At 40.6% G+C, this 18,628-nt stretch overlaps 1 protein-coding gene across 7 annotated transcripts in view; it reads right to left on the bottom strand.

Annotated features, from left to right (window-relative positions):
* The window catches only part of LOC138952552 (ryanodine receptor-like), a 203,506-nt gene that overhangs the window by 146,909 nt on the left and 37,969 nt on the right, over positions 1-18,628 (bottom strand). For 6 of the 7 annotated variants that reach the window (XM_070324235.1, XM_070324240.1, XM_070324239.1 and 3 more), the window contains exons 13-26: positions 16,034-16,223; positions 15,582-15,717; positions 14,597-14,698; positions 14,048-14,166; positions 11,926-12,059; positions 11,039-11,277; positions 10,442-10,631; positions 9,843-10,053; positions 9,289-9,393; positions 8,036-8,139; positions 7,139-7,225; positions 6,210-6,369; positions 5,913-5,986; positions 5,518-5,609 (exon numbers count right to left, since the gene is read on the bottom strand). In XM_070324235.1, coding sequence (XP_070180336.1) covers positions 5,518-5,609; positions 5,913-5,986; positions 6,210-6,369; positions 7,139-7,225; positions 8,036-8,139; positions 9,289-9,393; positions 9,843-10,053; positions 10,442-10,631; positions 11,039-11,277; positions 11,926-12,059; positions 14,048-14,166; positions 14,597-14,698; positions 15,582-15,717; positions 16,034-16,223 — 1,943 coding nt within the window. The remainder of the gene's footprint in view (positions 1-5,517; positions 5,610-5,912; positions 5,987-6,209; positions 6,370-7,138; positions 7,226-8,035; positions 8,140-9,288; positions 9,394-9,842; positions 10,054-10,441; positions 10,632-11,038; positions 11,278-11,925; positions 12,060-14,047; positions 14,167-14,596; positions 14,699-15,581; positions 15,718-16,033; positions 16,224-18,628) is intronic. The other variant, XM_070324238.1, reaches the window with a different exon arrangement.

Genomic DNA, 18,628 nt, shown 5'->3' with positions numbered 1-18,628 from the left:
CAACTTAATTGTCATTTACTCACGCTCAGTTTACCTCATGGAAGTCCCAAACAGAAATTGACTCTAGGTCAGGAAATCAGCATGGCATGACAGTCGATGAGATACCTTTGACAGTTTTATCAGAATTTACCCAGTTCGCTGAAGGGGGCAAGCAGAAGAGGGGTGTTGAAAAAAATATTTTTATAATATAAATATAAATAACCCTATATTTGAAAGGGTCGGGGTGGGCCAGAGCTTTAACAAAAAGATATAAGTATAACCACTTTACTGAAAAGAGAATGTGTTTGCATCAAATGATCAACTGTCCCAGTTTTTAAAATCCTAACTGAGTGACGCAGAACACTTACGAAAAGAGCTGGGAAGCAAAGGGAAGTAAGCGCCCTAAATACAGATCATCTTTTTTTTTAAATAATTTTTATTCTGTTTCTTATTCAGGTGCCGGGAGGATGGTTCCACATAACTCTCACTTATCTTTTCTTTTTTTTTTTTCCTTTTTTTTTTCGTCTTTACACCTGTTCCTTGTCCCGTTGTGCTCTCACACCGCCCCGTCCCTGCACTCACTGCTCCAACCACCTCTGAATTTCGTTCCGCTGCCAGACTTGTCGATTTTACAGACGCTCCAGGGTGGGGGATGTCGGGTCGCTGCGGTAGGCTACCCTCGGAAGATGACACTGCACTTCTGCTGAGTCACTTCGACGGTGTTCAGTAGTGGGTCTGTCCCGAGCTAACGGACGCAGCCCACTACCTACTATGCCCCCTACTAACGACATTGACTTTTAAGTCGCGGAGCCACTTATCTTGGTTGTCTTTATCAAGAGCACTTACTGTCCTTTGTTTCTTGCCACTTTTAATCTCAATCAACAGCAAAATGACAAAATGACCCAAAACAGTCTTCATGACTTTTGAGTTCAAAAGCACATATCATGAACAGTTGCTCATGTCAGGCACAGCCAACATCCCATGTTTAGACACAAGCACAATTTCCTCAGGTGGCAACCAGCCAGTTGTCACAACGAACAACACAAAGCAGTGAAACCAAGAGGAAAGAAACAGGAGAGAGCAGGCCGCAGAAGAGCAGTTTAGAGCATACTGAATTGCTTCATTCATTGCTTTCTTAGGCAAGCTGCAGAACAGTAAATACCACAGCAATGAAGTAAAACTTAACAGTGAATAAAATTGTCATGCAGCATATTTCTTTTACCAAGGCTCTGTGCCAATGAACAAGTTCCAAATAATAAGGACAAGAAACAAGATGGAAAACACACATCATAACCACAAATTCAATTGTACGTGACTTACTTACTGCCCGTTATGCCGATTGGCATGTAGGGCGGCAAATTGTACATGAAGGAAATGTAAAATATAATGCACAATTATTAATACTATATGATCTTCTTTGTCCCTTCTTTGTGCACAAATAAGTTATAAAGTCCAAACTCTCGCAAGCCGCTCAAATAACTCATCATTTTAGCTGACAAATAAAGCCATGCTTGTAGCAATTCTCATTTGTAATGAGCGTCACAGTTATTATAAGTTATTATTGTCACAAACTAGTCTTTGCAACTTATTATAAACTGCTGCTCTTAAATGCAGGAACACACTGCATGAAATGTTTGATGTCCGCAGTTTTAGTCACTCTGAACAGTCGTAATCAAACAGCTATCACTACTTCATGTTTATTAAGACTGACCTACATACTACATGTGCATTCTAAGAATTGCAATGAACGCAGAGGCATTACTAGAACTCTTCTGCCTAATTGCCTAATGCTATGTCTCAAGTGTATATGTTAAAAACTGGGAGCATGGCACTCAATCAAAATAACGACAACTTAGTTTTACAGTTTAGAACCTAAGCGAAAACAGCTCAAATCCACTGTAAGCCTACCAGAAGATAACAACAAAAAACTGGACCTAGGGTTGCTGAGACGAATTCTTACAGCCAATTACTGAATATCTATTTCTGACTATGACACTAACAGCTAGGAAAGTTCAGATTAGTAAGTGTTGAGAAAAGAACCAACCTGAAGGAACAACTACAAACCGAGTGGTGACGTTCTTGTGAATCTAATCAAGGATCTTGTGGGCAAAATCCTTGATGGGAGGGAGTGGGGCAAGGCTTGGGCTGGGGTATTTGGGGTAGGGTTGGATGGGAACAAGTTGGTTGTGGGGGGGGGGGGGGGGCGGCCTTTGGGGATGGAGATGGGTGGGGCTCTGGGATGGGGACTGGGGGAGAGGGGGGGGGGGTTAAGAGATAAGATATTGTTGAAAAAAGCCCTTGATGGATGGGGGTGTGGTGGGGTTTAGGGGTAGAGTGGGGTTGAATTGAGCCCAAGTTAACTTCGTGAAAATTTAGAGCCAAAGCTTTGTGCAGCGAGTTTTGAGAAATCAACTTCGCCAAATTAATATTAGGCTTCAGGGGGGCAGGGCGAGAGGGGGCTTTGGGGATGCGGGCTGAGGTGTGGGGGCTGGGGGAGTGGAGGAATAGAGACTGGAAAATGAATGTTAACCCTATTTTAGGCCAGCAACAGATAGATGTTTGAACCACCACAAGGAACTCCACCTTTGGGTCAGCTAGAACTGTGGTATTTACACATACCTGCTTCCATGTCAAGGAGACGTTTTACCTCAGCTGAACAATAAAAAACACCACTTCAAACAAAAGCAACACAAGACGTTTATCACACGTGTACGCTTAGAGAGAGATAGAGACTAAAAAACAACAAGAAGGGCAAAGCCCATACGACTCACATGCTTGACCTTGACCTAAACCTAGCAATGACATCATACACTAAGAACTGCTTTACACATTTTTCCTACCAAAATACATGTGACCTTGACCCAAGGTCAAGGTCATCCAAGGTCATGCAACACAAAGCTGTTAATTCAAGACATAGGAAGTACAATGGTGCTTATTGGCTCTTTCTACCATGAGATATGGTCACTTTTAGTGGTTCACTACCTTATTTTGGTCACATTTCATAAGGGTCAAAGTGACCTTGACCTTGATCATATGTGACCAAATTGTCTCATGATGAAAGCATAACATGTGCCCCACATAATTTTTAAGTTTGAAACAGTTATCTTCCATAGTTCAGGGTCAAGGTCACTTCAAAATATGTATACAATCCAACTTTGAAGAGCTCCTGTGACCTTGACCTTGAAGCAAGGTAAACCAAACTGGTATCAAAAGATGGGGCTTACTTTGCCCTATATATCAAATATATAGGTGAGGTATTCAATCTCAAATCTTCAGAGAAAATATGAAAAATGTAAAAAATAGCTGTTTTTTAGACAACATTTATTGCCCCTGCGACCTTGACCTTGAAGCAAGGTCAAGATGCTATGTATGTTTTTTGGGGCCTTGTCATCATACACCATCTTGCCAAATTTGGTACTGATAGACTGAATAGTGTCCAAGAAATATCCAACGTTAAAGTTTTCCGGACGGCCGGACGGACGGACAGACGACTCGGGTGAGTACATAGACTCACTTTTGCTTCGCATGTGAGTCAAAAACAGCTACCGTACCTAGATAATAAAGCTTAAAACTGGTAGTTGTACTCAGCACAAAAAAGACAAACCAAACTGACAGAAATAATCACTAACAGCTGATGCTGCAGGCAATGTACCAGGTAAAACCTTAGCACACCCATGAGAATAAAGACACAAGCCTGAAAGTCTCATTTCAAGAAGATTTGTGTTGTGTCATCAAATATTAGCTGAAAACACAAATATAACTAAAATTAACAGACACATATTCAGGTCTGTAAAAGCACATACAACTTCGCGCCTGCACTTACCACAGTGAGAACAAATAAAATATTATTATTGCAACAGTAACCATCAAATTTAGTGGAGAATACAGTCCATCTGTTCAGATTTTACTTCAGAACAACCACTATCACTACATAATGTAAAACATGAAATCTAGAAAGCTAACGACTCACAGGGTATGAAGCAAAAGTTAAAATAAAGAAGAGATTTAACAGCTCAAACAGCTTAAACAGAATTGGTCGTCTTGAGAAGAAGAAAAACTTTTCCATAAAAACACAGTATAGGAGGGAGTGACACAAATGAGAAGGATGGACGAAGACAGAAAAACTGACAGACAGTAATCTCTCACACATGACATCAAAACAGAAAAGCTACCAATACTACCAGCTTGACACTGATCATTAAATTACATTTTTTAATGACACTGAAAGTTATTAGATAAATGCAGCGAAAGAATAACTCAAAACAACAAGAGAATCCACAATACCAGCTTTACGCGGCGTTGCCACAGAAACTGAAAAGGGCAGTCTATTCCAGACACAGCAAACACAAACACCTTGACAACAACTGTCCGCTGTTGGCCACCAGCAACAACCTCGCACCATCAAGCTCAGAGACATTAATACAGAGAGATTTTTCTTTACTGCACTAGTACCTGTTTTGAACCCTAGCGCAGCTAGTCTGCTCTGCAGCTTGCTTCCTTTGGCATGCAATGTGCAACAAGAAATAAACGTCAATATAAATTTGAATAGTTTCAAATCAATAAAGAGAACTTTGCTTTAAAGGTTGAATTTAGACCGATTTTCTAAATGCAAAACGTACACAGATCCAACAAAGCAATGCTGTAAAGTAATCAAGAGACAGCTACTTACAGTTCCTGTTTGTGTATACCACAGAAACAAAGTATCACGCTCTTCAAAAAGTTTAACAAAATATTGTAAAAAGGAATGAAAATTCCTGATTAAATCACTGGGAACTAAGAAAGAAAAGACAACCATGGAAAGACCAGGCAGGAAAATTAACACCCTTCATTACAAACTCATGAAACTGCTCAAGATCAAAATAAAGTGATGGGACACAAATTTAATAAAAGTTGCAAATAAAAGCGAAGTAACAAAACCCAGGAGAATATTCACATCATTAACCAAACAATGGGGCACCACAAACAAGACAGGCATTCAAAACTCTTGCAATGAATATATAGAGGCATATACATGCCCATTTATTTAGGCGCTGTTTTCCTGCCAGTTACAAATAACCAACTACACAAAGCAGTAAATATTCAGCAAAAATATTTTTCGACTATCCAACAGAAGACATCTGAATATCGATCAGTACACTGAATAAAAGTTCTCAACCGAAACACTCTGAAACACACTGCATGCATAAGTAATAATATTTAGCTATGAAGAAGCCACCTTTAAAACTTCCACAGTGTCACAAGAACCAGGGTAAACAACAACCACTGCATTTTCTACCGAGAACAAAATAGCTTAATCTGTCAAAAAACAAAACTGATCTACCATTCACATTAACACCCTGAACCAACAACACGTGTGTACCCCACTCATAATCCTTAAGGAGACAAAAAGAGCACCCAAATGACCGCTAAAAACAGGAGACAAAATATAACAAACGTGAAATATAACAAACGTGACGGCCAAATCGTGAGGCGCTGGCATTAAACGGCACGCAGTAGCCAGGTTAAGAAGAGAAAAGAAAGGTTAGTGAAGCAACACACCTGCCATACCACTCTCCCCCGTCTCGCTGGTTGGGGCTTCGATGGTGTAACCGTAGGCGACCAGTGTCCGCACAGCTTCGCTGGATGTGTCCCTGAAAAACAGCGTACAGCTTTCTGAGAAAAGTCCACTCAAGAGGCATGGGGTCTAGCAAAGTGGCCAACTTCTTTTTCCTCTTCGTCTATGAGCCCACAAATACCTTTCATTTGCCAAAACAGCACAAGAGTAAATCAATAAACAAGCAAGGTATGTTATAGGAACAAAACAATACGATACAGTCATTGATCTTTGAGTCAGCGGTGGACAAACACTTATAATATAGAAAATAAATTTATATTGTAAGACAGCACAAATGTAAATTCATCACAGTTTCGACTGTGGATGATAAATGCCTCACCTGTTGGCCTTCTTGATATGTTCGTCCACCTTGTTGTAAGGCACGAGATGAGGGCTGCGTTTGTGGAAGTTGTCCTGCAAAATAATGTTCTGTATAAAGCTCCAAGAAATCAAAGACATCACAGGTGCAAAATAGGGAAAGTTGTAGTTTAATATATTGGTTTTAAAGCATTTAGTGTAATAGGGTTCTGCGCCGTGAACTCAAGTCTTGCAGACAGACAAACAGCCAGCCAGTTAAACAAACATGCGTGCATGGACACACACACGCACAGACACACACACAGAGAAGAATGCCTACTTCATAAAGGCCATAGGTCCATCCGTTCTTGATGCGGTCTCTTGCCCAGACGTTGTGCGTGTTTTCAGCCAGCAGTTCCACCAGCTCTTCCAGCTTTTCTGTCAGCGTGACTCCGGCCAGATCCAGTGGGCTGGGCTTGTAGCCATTGCTCTGCAGGTAGCTAGCAACAAACGAACAAAACACAATTAAAGAGGTAACTGCAGTGGTACCTGCGATATAAGGACACCCTTAGGACCAGCCAAAGGTGTCCCTACACTGCAGGTGTCCTGTCATGGTATACTTTGGTTAAGATAATAGAGAAAGGGACTACAGAATGTGTCCTTTTAAGGGATGTCCTCTCATCGGAGGGTCCTCACATCACAGGTAACATTGTATATGCTTCATTGCAAGGGCTCCAATGTTGCCGGAAGCATTTAAAGCCAACTCATGGTGTAAATAGATATAAACACAATCAATCTTATTTTTGCAGAGATTTTATTTTAACAGTGAAGAGACAAGTACAAGTATGGGGTAGGGGGAAAAGGGTGCTTATGCAAAGGCCAGCTGATCAGGTTAACACAAATCAAGATACCAAATCAGGATACAACCCCTGATCATCCACTAAATGGAAGCAAAGACATGTAGCTATAAAAACCTTAAGCATTTCTTCGTGGGGTGAAAAAAGTCTGATAGAGGTTTTCTTGTCGATCTGAGGCAAGTGAGGTATGTGTTGTGGTAAAACCCTGACTTATGCCAGACAGAGGCCCAGTCACAGTTGTGACAGCCCAGATAAAGTCTCTATCAAAAAACATATTTAATTTTGAAGTTTCTCCACATCTGCTGTGCCTGGGTTCCAAGGACATGCAATTGTAAATCGTTTGGATTATTATTATCATTATTAGTTCTATTATTATAATGTCCCTACAATTCAACAAATTTAGTTGGCTTACTTGTTTCCCAGCTTGAGCATCTTGAGGCGGTTGTTTTGCTGCTGCTGTTGGTTGATGGCGATGTGGTAACCAAGGGCCAGCAGCGTTCTGTATCAAAGCAAAAATCAGTTGCATTTCAACAGGGATCGTTTTGCTTTACATCTATTTTCAAACACAAACAATAAAACGTGAATAAGGCTAACAAAAGTGAATGTAGCAAAACAGAAATGCAGCTGCTGTCCATTCACACAGGAATTAACATATGAATACACAATGACTGATTTCTGTCAAGGATGAAGCAACAAACTGACCGACACACTCACAGATCAACAGACATGTTTATAGAGAGAATGACAGAGGAAGAACTAACACATTTCAAGATTTTCTTACAGATACAGTAGACCCCCCCCCCCCCCCCTTTAAGACTCCCTCCCTTTTCAGACCCTGTTTCCTCAGATGTTCTTTTCATAACCTCTGTAAATGTTTGTTTGTTTGTTTGTTTAACGCCCAGCCGACCACGAAGGGCCATATCAGGGCGGTGCTGCTTTGACATTTAACGTGCGCCACACACAAGACAGAAGTCGCAGCACAGGCTTCATGTCTCACCCAGTCACATTATTCTGACACCGGACCAACCAGTCCTAGCACTAACCCCATAATGCCAGACGCCAGGCGGAGCAGCCACTAGATTGCCAATTTTAAAGTCTTAGGTATGACCCGGCCGGGGTTCGAACCCACGACTTCCCGATCACGGGGCGGACGCCTTACCACTAGGCCAACCGTGCCGTGCTCTGTAAATGTATCCCCATTTTAAGACTCAGTACTTTTCAAGACCTGATTTTTTCAGATTTATCGAGGTCTTAAAAAGGGCGTTCCACGGTAAAACTTCTGTTTAAATAATGCTACAAGCAAACTGACCTGAGTGTCTCGTAGGCCACAGTGATGACGTACTTCTTCTCCGTCATCGGCAGCCTCTCGAAGTTTGTCAGCGAAGGGTTCTTTTTCTGCTGGGGTTCCCGGGCCTGATCAAAACCAACAAGTACATGTAATCAGCATAACAAAGTCTCACAGGTGACATAGCATAGCATCACAAGTTAAGTAATACGTAAGAAATCAGAATCTACACATGAATAAATCCAGTAATCCCACATTTTTGAAGCAACTAGTTTTGGGGAAAAACATCTGCATAATATAGAATTTACACAAAGCAGCATGATTGGGAAAAAAAAGAGAAAACAAGAAGGGCAAAGCCCATACGACTCACATGCTTTACACATTTTTCCTACCAAAATACATGTGACCTTGACCCAAGGTCAAGGTCATCCAAGGTCATGCAACACAAAGCTGTTAATTCAAGACATAGGAAGTACAATGGTGCTTATTGGCTCTTTCTACCATGAGATATGGTCACTTTTAGTGGTTCACTACCTTATTTTGGTCACATTTCATAAGGGTCAAAGTGACCTTGACCTTGATCATATGTGACCAAATGTGTCTCATGATGAAAGCATAACATGTGCCCCACATAATTTTTAAGTTTGAAACAGTTATCTTCCATAGTTCAGGGTCAAGGTCACTTCAAAATATGTATACAATCCAACTTTGAAGAGCTCCTGTGACCTTGACCTTGAAGCAAGGTAAACCAAACTGGTATCAAAAGATGGGGCTTACTTTGCCCTATATATCATATATAGGTGAGGTATTGAATCTCAAAAACTTCAGAGAAAATGGGAAAAATGTGAAAAATAGCTGTTTTTTAGGCAACATTTATGGCCCCTGCGACCTTGACCTTGAAGTAAGGTCAAGATGCTATGTATGTTTTTTGGGGCCTTGTCATCATACACCATCTTGCCAAATTTGGTACTGATAGACTGAATAGTGTCCAAGAAATATCCAACGTTAAAGTTTTCCGGACGGACGTCCGGACGGACGGACGGACGGACGGACGGACGACTCGGGTGAGTACATAGACTCACTTTTGCTTCGCATGTGAGTCAAAAAGACTGTACTTGATATACAATAACAGCAACAAGAACATTCCATTAAAAACATGATACTTTTAAATCTGTCGAAAATGTTGGTGGGTTGAATACTTTGAGGCTTGTGTAACTTATTTCCTATCATAGTGGCATAAGATAAAGTGTAAAAGAAGAGAGCTTTGAGATACTGACATCCCCGTATGTCCAGCCCTGGTCAATCTTGGCCACTGCCCACAGCTCATGAAGGTTCTCTGCAAGCTTGTCTCGCACGTTCTCAATGTACGTTGGCAGCTGGATCTGAAACAGTTAAAGTTCAAACACACTCAAAATTAAAATCAAGAATATTGCATTACTAGTGCTAAGAATGACAGCTCTAGTAGTATATAAGCGAGAGATTTTGTTTTATTTCATCACCTTCATGCAAAGCTGTGAGCATCACTTGCATAAGTAAATTGCTTGAACTAATTTCTTCTCTCCGTTGTTTTTTTACTTTGTCCATATTAAAAATACACTGGGACTGTCTTTTAAGACACCCCAATTTAAGACTACCCCCCTTTTTAAGACTACCCCCCTTTTTAAGAACCCGATCTGTTCAGATTTTCTGTTCAGAACTTCTGTAAATGTATGCCCATTTCAAGATTCCCTCCTTAAGACCAAATGTTCATAGATTCCACTGTACTGTACAAATGGAACAAGGAAAGTTATGTCAGGTACTCTGTTCAACATGTCAACTTGGGACAACTTACGTGTGAAGTGCTGACAGGGTTGGGCACAAAGGGATGGTAGTCACAGATCTCCGTAGGACCGCTGATGACGTTCTTGTGCAGCTCCCCGAAGTAGAAGCAAGGCTCGATGTGCAGCTTCTCCTTGGGCGGCAGAGACTCGATCATGGGGGAGTGCTCGTCAGGGGGGCCGTACTTCAGCCTGCCATCCTCCCCTCCAAACATGTAGCGACAACTGCACACACAAATGATTGCAGTGTTTTGCCACAGTTGATTAAGATGCTGTATGCTTGAACCCAAGACTACTTAGTCCTAATATTCTGGCACCTGCCATGTTTGTGTGCATTCAATCATCCAAAATAAAAAGAAATTGTTAACAAAATCAATCGACTTTTATTTGTATTTTTGACCAAAATATGACTTTATTTCACACAGTTCTCGACAGTCATTGTTCACCTTGACCGCTGGCTTGCTTCGGAAGAACACTATCTCGATCTGTGAAAAGTGTCATATTTTGGTCAACAATACAAATACAATGTAACGTAAAGTGTAATCCATGCTTGTAAGGCAGCTTTACAAACACTTGTTCTTTATTAAAAGGATTCAGAATCTTGCCAGCTGACCTGACGGAGGCAGAGAGTGTGATGACAGGGAAGAACATGCCGTCCAGGTTGAAGTCCTTGAAGAAGCCACCGACCCTCACGCCGTTGACGGAGAACGCAATCTGTGGCACCGTCAGGTCCAGGGAGCAGCCAATCACGTCTCCCTTCTGGAAGTGCTGGCTGCCTTTACGCACCTGCTTGTGTTTGCCACCTGACAGGTACCAATCAAATAAATACTGTTAATATATTAAAAAACATAACAGAACTGAAATCTATGACACAACCTCTCAGATCCGTCCTTAATTGAGCCAGAAGTTGACATTGCAAAAATTCAGTGCCATAGGTTCGTGAAAGCTTTGTGAAGTATACTTTGCAAAGATGACTTTGCAAAGTTGACACAGTAAACCTATATATGTAACATAGATATAGAAAAGTGTATTATCCCAAGAAGAGAAACTCAGGTGTAGTGTATCGCAGCATCACAAAACATAAAAAGAACGATACACCACAAAATCGCCCCTTGTGAAGCGCCACGGTGAACATACTGTTAGTATCATAAACTTTGCAGTCTTTTTTCCCCAACACAGCAACGGTGAAAAAGCTGCACACTTTCCCTACCTGTCCAGAGGTTGAGGCCATCAAAGGCGTAGGAGTAGAGGTCATCGCCGGCCCCGTTGGCTCCCCAGTGCTCCCCACCTCCCGGGTAAGGGATGAAGCCTGAGGTGTTGGCCCAGCCCACTCGCAGCACAGGGGGTCGGTGTGTGGCCGGCTGGTGCTGGATCACCATCATCTCAAAGTACCACTTCTTGTACATGGCTGACCCCTCTTTCAGACCTATGTACAGGTTGGGGCGCATGCTGTAGGTTTATAGAAAAAGAAACAGTTTATGAGTAAAAACATTTGTACACATGAAAACATACTTGTGCAAAAAATATGAGTGTACACGGGAGTTTCAGCCTATGAATGCAGAAGAAGAAGAAGGCCCACGTACAGGTTAAGGAGCATGCTGTGGGATTATAGAGAAAGGAGCAGTTTATGGGCTGGTGGATTCCTGATGTACAATATGTGATAGCAAAACAGACTCATGGTGAGTCATCACCGTCTCACACAACTCTTTTTCTTGATAGGTATTTCTTTCATGGTGATAAACCAACAGCACAATGTTCAAATACCTCTGCATTGGGCAGATAGAGATAACACAAATTTGACGCCCTTCATTATTTCATTGACATAACAAAACAAATACATAACTGATGTATGAACTGACATCTGTTTAAACAAAATCTGCCTTTCACCAGTATGCCTTAATTATTTGAATATGCCATGGCAAACCAGTTAAAATATAACTGACATATAAAATTACCTCTGTTCAAAACAAATCTGCCTTTTCCCAGTTGCATTTTACAAAGTTATACAATAACCTTTATACACTTACATAACAGTGTACAGTTTTAATACATCAGCAACAAACATGTTGATAAAAAAAAAAGTAATGATGAGCAGACCTTGTGACGTGGTCCACAAGCTGTGTCTGCAGCAGCAAGTCGCGTCCAGGCAGGAGGTTGTCACAGATGAGGTTCTGGTTCATTCGTACCGCCACCTCGTTACCCACGCACAGAGACCGCAGCACATCCAGCACCTGATCATAAAACAATCAATACCATTTGAGGAAATATGTGAACTAACTGGATATAAACAGTCTCGCCTATTTGAATATAATGCAATACAGACTGCCATTAAAGCTCTATTATTGCGTGATACGGGTCAGGCCCGTTCTGATCATATGCCATTTATACAATTATCTCCACGCCAAATTCGCCTAAAGATGTTAAATTATGAGATAAAGGAGCCAAGCTCAGCTGGATTTTGGTCGAACAAATTAAATATTACATTAGAAGATAAACACTGGAAATTAGCTAACGAATGCTCGACAGAAACCCGTCTTCGTCTATTGCATTGGAAAATTTTACACAATATATATCCCACCAATATTTTGCTACATAAGATGGGAATTCGTCAAACAAATCTTTGTCAGTATTGTAACGAAACCGACTTCATCGAGCACTTTTTTTGGCAGTGTAGAGCAGTGCAACCCATATGGCAGGAATGTCAAGGGTACATATTTAAATGTACAGGCAAAAATATAAAGTTAAGCTGCGAAGAGGCTCTTTTTGGGTATTTCACACGTGATATCCCCAGAGAGAAAACCTTCATAATTAATCACCTTATATTGATATCGAAAATGTGCATAAGCCAGTTTAAGTACGGAAATCCAAAAACTAACATGAAGATCTTATTTCAGAACCAAGCTCGAGTTCGAAATTTCTAGTAAAATTGAACTGTGTATAAGAATATAGATAACTAGTAGTATTGTGCTGTTAATGTAAAGTTATTTATATATGCGCTGTATGATGCTGTGCTGAAAACTGGTACTGTAATGGGTAATTTGTAAATTCTCGCCTTTGTCTATCGAGCGTTGGATTAATTAACTTGTTATGTATTGTCCCGCTGAAAATGTATTATATAACAGAATTATGGGAACAGCAACAACAACACACACACACACACACACACACACACACACACACACACACACACACACACACACACACACACACACACGCACATACACGCAGACATTAGTTAAATTGTAATGTAAAAGAAAACAAAATTAAAACTTCATTAAAAAAAAAAAAAAAAAGACCAATGAAGAAGGATATGCTCACCGCCCAAAAAGAAAGAAAAAAAAAAAAAAAAAACAAAAAACAAAAACAAAAAAAAGACGAAAGAGGCAAAAAAGATGGGTTGAAGCAGCCTTGCATGCAACTGAGGTCGAAAAAAAAAAAAAAAAAAAAAGAAAAAAAAAAAAAAAAAAAAAAAAAAAAAAAAACCATTTAATGCTGCCACTACTTCTGCTATATTGTTCATAACACCGAACACCCCATGTGCACGCATGCGCACGATAAAATCCAAATCTTTGACTTTCCACTGATCCTCCCCTTCCAAACACAACTATCTCACAGGTCCCGAAACCCAAATTAGCCGACACCTGCGTGTCATTCTTGAGGAATTCCCCGAATCTGCGAGCAAACGAATGCCCCAGGATCGCGATTTTAGACCAATTTTGTGTCTGAACATCGAGGCTGGGTGACGCCATGACGCACTCGTCAATCAGCGCGCTGGCTTCTAGCAAGAACAAAGGATCGAAATTTATTTCGCCAATTTAAAACCCTCTTGCATGAAAAATCGCACAAAGATTGTAATACTACAAAAACACGCAAACCACAACGCATAAATTATACTCAACAATGGAAACCCCGCGGCGTAGACGCAGAAAAACCCAATTAATGTCTGAGCTGATTGAAAGCGTTGTCTCTTGTTAATTGTAGCAGACGGAAGTGACTTTGCATTATGGGTATTCAATTTAGTTTCACATTTTTCTTTGGATCGGTACGAAACGAATTCTTGAGACGCAACAAAAAATTGCCATTTGACCATTTCTCCACATAAATTTCTTTTTCTCCACAGCTTAATTTTGTTTCAAATTTATTGTTCTTGGAACTAGTAGTCAATATGTCTTCCGTCTGCAACTGACAGTCCAAGAAAGGCAGTAAGAAAGTGGCGTACCTTGGGATCCCTTCCATGTTTGTCGATGAGGGAGATGATGGTGATGATGTGTTTCTCCTTGATCATGTTGAGCGCTTCAGGGCTGTCAATCAGCACACAGTGAAGCACGTCCAGCACACCTACACACAGCAAAAATCTGAATCATTCGTTTGTAATCAATACCATACCACGGTTAAGTAGGTGTACAGATTTACAGTGCAGCACGATCACAAGGCACCAGTTTGTCCATCAAGTTACTATCAGCTGTCGGACTTTGGTATACTGTGTTCAGCAAACAAAAACTAAAGTGCAACAGGACTACATGGCACCAGTTTGTCTTAAACATCATGATCAGCTCACAGAATTTGACACACTGCCTTCAGACCTCTACAATAAGGAGCAGAGAATCAACTATTGAGGTAGATCCAGTGAATGAAATACATGATACCATAGGCAATCAGCACTCCCCCCCCCCCCCCACCAAAAAACAAAAGTAAGCAACTGACACGATTCACAGACACATGTAAAACTGATTCACCCAAAATGAATATCAAAACCACTAGCCCTTACCTTTGGAGGACTGCTGACTCTCCAGTCTGTTGACCAGCCAGTCCAGCCTGTAGGACTGAGCGAACTGGGCGCAGTTGGCACGATTTCCACGGATCATGGCAGCTGTCAAAACAAGGTCAAAATCAAACCAGCGGTCAAAACTAATTCAAAATCAAACAACTTACAAACAAAACCAACACATAATGCAGTAAAATTGAGAACTGCGGCAGCTGTCAAAACAAATTAAATTACATATCTTATCCCAACTCACATATAGCAATTCTCACTTCAGCGCTCGCAGGCTGCAGACGCTTTTTCTGCTACGCTCGGGCTTTTGATAGCCCACTGCCTTTCAGGCAGATTCTCACCTTGGTCTTCCGACGTTTCATCTTCGCTCCTCGTCTGTATTCGGTGAGACCGTTCCAAATTATTATCGTTTAGCGTGTTTTTTTTTATCACAGTTGGTCTTTGTTTTGAATATACATTAGACTAACGCCGTCATGGCTGACAGTGGTAAAAAGAAAGCCAGCGCTAAACAGGGTGCTGCTGAGTCGCCTTCTAGAAACCTTCTAGGAAATCTAAAGGTTCGCAAAGCCTCTCGGTAGTCAAGGGACACCTCCAATGACGGAAACCTTCAGTTGTCCCTTTGTCTATCAAATATACCTGCAATTTCAGGTCACCTGCAATGTGGGGACACTTTCTGCTGGTCCCCAGGGTGTCCTTCCATTGCAGGTACAGTGGAACCCCCCTTTTAAGATCTCCATAAATCTGAGAAAATCGGGTCTTAAAAAGGCAGGAGTCGTACAATGGAGGTAATTTTACAGAGGTTATGAACAGAAAGTCTGAGAAAAAAAAGTCTTAAAGGAGTGTCTTAAAATGGGGGGTCTTAAAAGGGGTGTTCCACTGCAGCACTGTACTTGCATGCTGTCTTTTCTGAAACTAGCATCCCCCCACCCCCAAAGAAAAGGTCAACTACTATCAAAGTTGAATCTGTTTCCACTCTCACCAAGCAGGAGGTAGAGGTAGCTGGAGATGTCGTCCCATTTTCCGGCAGCGTCCTCCCCGGCGTAGTGTGCAAACTGGCGCCGACTCTTGTACTGGCTGAACTTGTCGATCGTCTCCAGGATCAGGGCAATCATACCCTGTGCACAACAAAGATAAAATGTTAAAAGTATTTGTTTTTAAGTCTCATTCGGCTTACACAACTTACGGAAACACAGACGCAGACAGACAGACCACACTCAAACATGGACACAGATTAAACATCCTGAACACCCATCTCTTGCACTTTGAAGACAGTCATTTTCCATTGTTCAGATAGACAGGCATAAAGAAAAACATACAGGTAGGAAAACAGAAGAAAAAAACACAGAATAACTTCCAGCATATCACCCCATCATTCTTCACTCTGAAGATACAGACACAGCCATGCATAACTATCCACACAAAAAGTATCACCTCCTCTTGGAAGAGGTCCTGCCTATTTCTGAGCGCCTTGAGGTAGTTCTGCTTCTCCTCATGCTCCACGTCCTCGGCAGGCTGGGCGAAGTACTCGATGAGATCCTCCAGGCATTTGATCACCTCGTCCAGACTGATGCGTGACCAGGCTTGACTGTTCCTCCCATCCGTTTTCAGAGCATCCAGTGCCCTGAGTGCGTGCAGAAAATTGTCAAGGTTAGAGATGTGGACTGAAGGAGTGTTTTGTTTGTTAGTGTTACGCTACTACGGTTTAGCAAGGGAGAGATTGTAAGAGGAACTGAGAAACTATACTGGCTGGGGAGCTTGCGTGTGGGACTGAAAAGCTATACTGTATTGGCTGGGTTCTAAAAGGAATCTGCATGATTTGAGATGTGGTTAGTATGTTATTTTATCTGCAACGTAAAAGAAACTACAGATTGCTGAAACTACTGCTGGCACTGGCAAGTGTTGTTGTTGTAAACTAAACATCGGTGTAAACTACAATCAACAGGTTTAATGTAAACTTGCAACAGTTGTAAACTAACAAACAAAAACTATTTGTGGGAGTTTGCTTTAAAAGTGCAGCTAAAAATGTGAAGCGAAGCACAGCAAAAGATTTCTAATGGGAAAAAAACAAAGTGTCTATTACTAGTGCTGCTTGATTGTGCATAACTGCCTAAATTTAAAGGAGGAACTACTTTAAAGGGATCAATATAATAAGCACACTTTGAAAGCTCAGCCAGCAGTTCCCTGTGATTTTTAGATTTGGAAACTTGCAAGCTATAACAGCACAAGCAGAAAGAAAAATACAAATTGCATTTATACTTTACAAATTGTAAGTAACCACCATTCAGGTAACATAACAAATCTCTCTTCCTGATTTTACATTTAATACTTCACAAGGAATCAATTCTCCTCACTGCTGACTGTTGTCTGCTTTTAAAAAGGTAACCAAACAGCAGACCTGTGCACACTCAAAACGCTCATCAGTAGTAAACAAACCAAATTTCAGTAGTTTTTAAAATGCTTCAGTAGTAAACTGTAACGACAGTTCAAGACATAATTCTGCTCACAAAGCACACAAACTGAAACACTATGAGAATAACTGGACTTTTAGCACTGTGGTGCCGTTTTCTTCTTCTTTGGTGACAGAGCCGGTGTCTCCTCTTCACTATCTGAATCTCGCACTCTTTTTACATTTAGTCAAGTTTTGACTAAATGTTTTGTTTTGTGTGTGTGTAGAGCAATTCAGAGTAAACTACTGGACCGATCTTTATGACATTTTTCCTGAAAGTTCTTGGGTATGATATCCCCAGACGTTTTTTTCATTTTTTCGATAAATGTGTTTGATGACGTCATATCCGGCATTTTGTAAAAGTTGAGGCGGCACTGTCACACCCTCATTTTTCAATAAAATTAATGGAAATTTTGGCCAAGCAATCTTCGACGAAGGCTGGACTTTGGTATTGCATTTCAGCTTGGAGGCTTAAAAATTAATTAATGACTTTGGTCATTAAAAATCTGAAAATTGTAATTTAAATTTTTTTGTTTATAAAACGATCCAAAATTACGTTCATCTTATTCTTCGTCATTTTCTGATTCCAAAAACATTTAAATATGTTATATTCGGATTAAAAACAAGCTCTGACAATTAAAAATATAAAAATTATTATTAAAATAAAATTTCCGAAATCGATTTAAAAACAATTTCATCTTATTCCTTGTCCGTTCCTGATTCCAAAAACATATAGATATGATATGTATGGATTAAAAACACGTTCAGAAAGTTAAAAAGAATAGAGATATAGTAAAGCGTGCTATCCTCCTCAGCGCTACCGCTACAGCGCTTTTCTGGATTGTCAATTTCACTGCCTTTGCCACGAAAATGCAGTGCGTTCAGTTTCATTCTGTGAGTTCGACTGACCTCGACTAAATGTTGTATTTTCGCCTTACGCGACTTGTTTTCTTTTCCATGTTTCACTTCAATCAAAAGTTGCCACGCAGACGCTGGACGAACTAAGTCTAAGAACAAAGACTTAATGCTGAGAACACGCGTGCTTCCGGTAAATCGGAATACGTCTTTTCAGCGCAACGGCCAACGAATTGGTCAAAACATCTTAAAACAGAACAAAAGTACAAAAAACATTTTTTGAGTAAAACATTGGAATTTCGGAATTTTAATAAAAAAAACGTAGCACCGTATTCTGCATATAAAAATCGGAGAAATTACGGAGAAACCGTACATGTGCACAGGTCTGTAACAGGGAAAGCCAGGATAGGGAGTCAGGTTTTTTGTTAGATTAACATTAGACAACAAATTGGTTACAGACAACAATATGTTGTTGGATGGCAAAGAACACTGTTGGTTGGTTAGATGTTCATGCTCTTTGATTACAGTTGGAACACGTACAAATGGTTTGAAAGAAAAAAATGATTCCTGACAATAAATTATTGTTCTTAGACTTGAACTTAAAGCTGCATTCTTCTGCTGTGGTTTTTAAGTTTCTTCTTGCCTTCAGTCATGATTGTTAAACTTTTTCACATGTTGTTCATTCACAGATTTTCAGGAAAAAAATTCTTTTCCAAAAGTAAACA

This window comes from Littorina saxatilis, linkage group LG17 (genome assembly GCF_037325665.1).
Source record: "Littorina saxatilis isolate snail1 linkage group LG17, US_GU_Lsax_2.0, whole genome shotgun sequence".
Classification (NCBI taxonomy): domain Eukaryota; kingdom Metazoa; phylum Mollusca; class Gastropoda; order Littorinimorpha; family Littorinidae; genus Littorina; species Littorina saxatilis.
The sequence above is the reverse complement of the archived record's forward strand: the minus strand, read 5'-3'. Positions and strand labels throughout refer to the sequence as shown.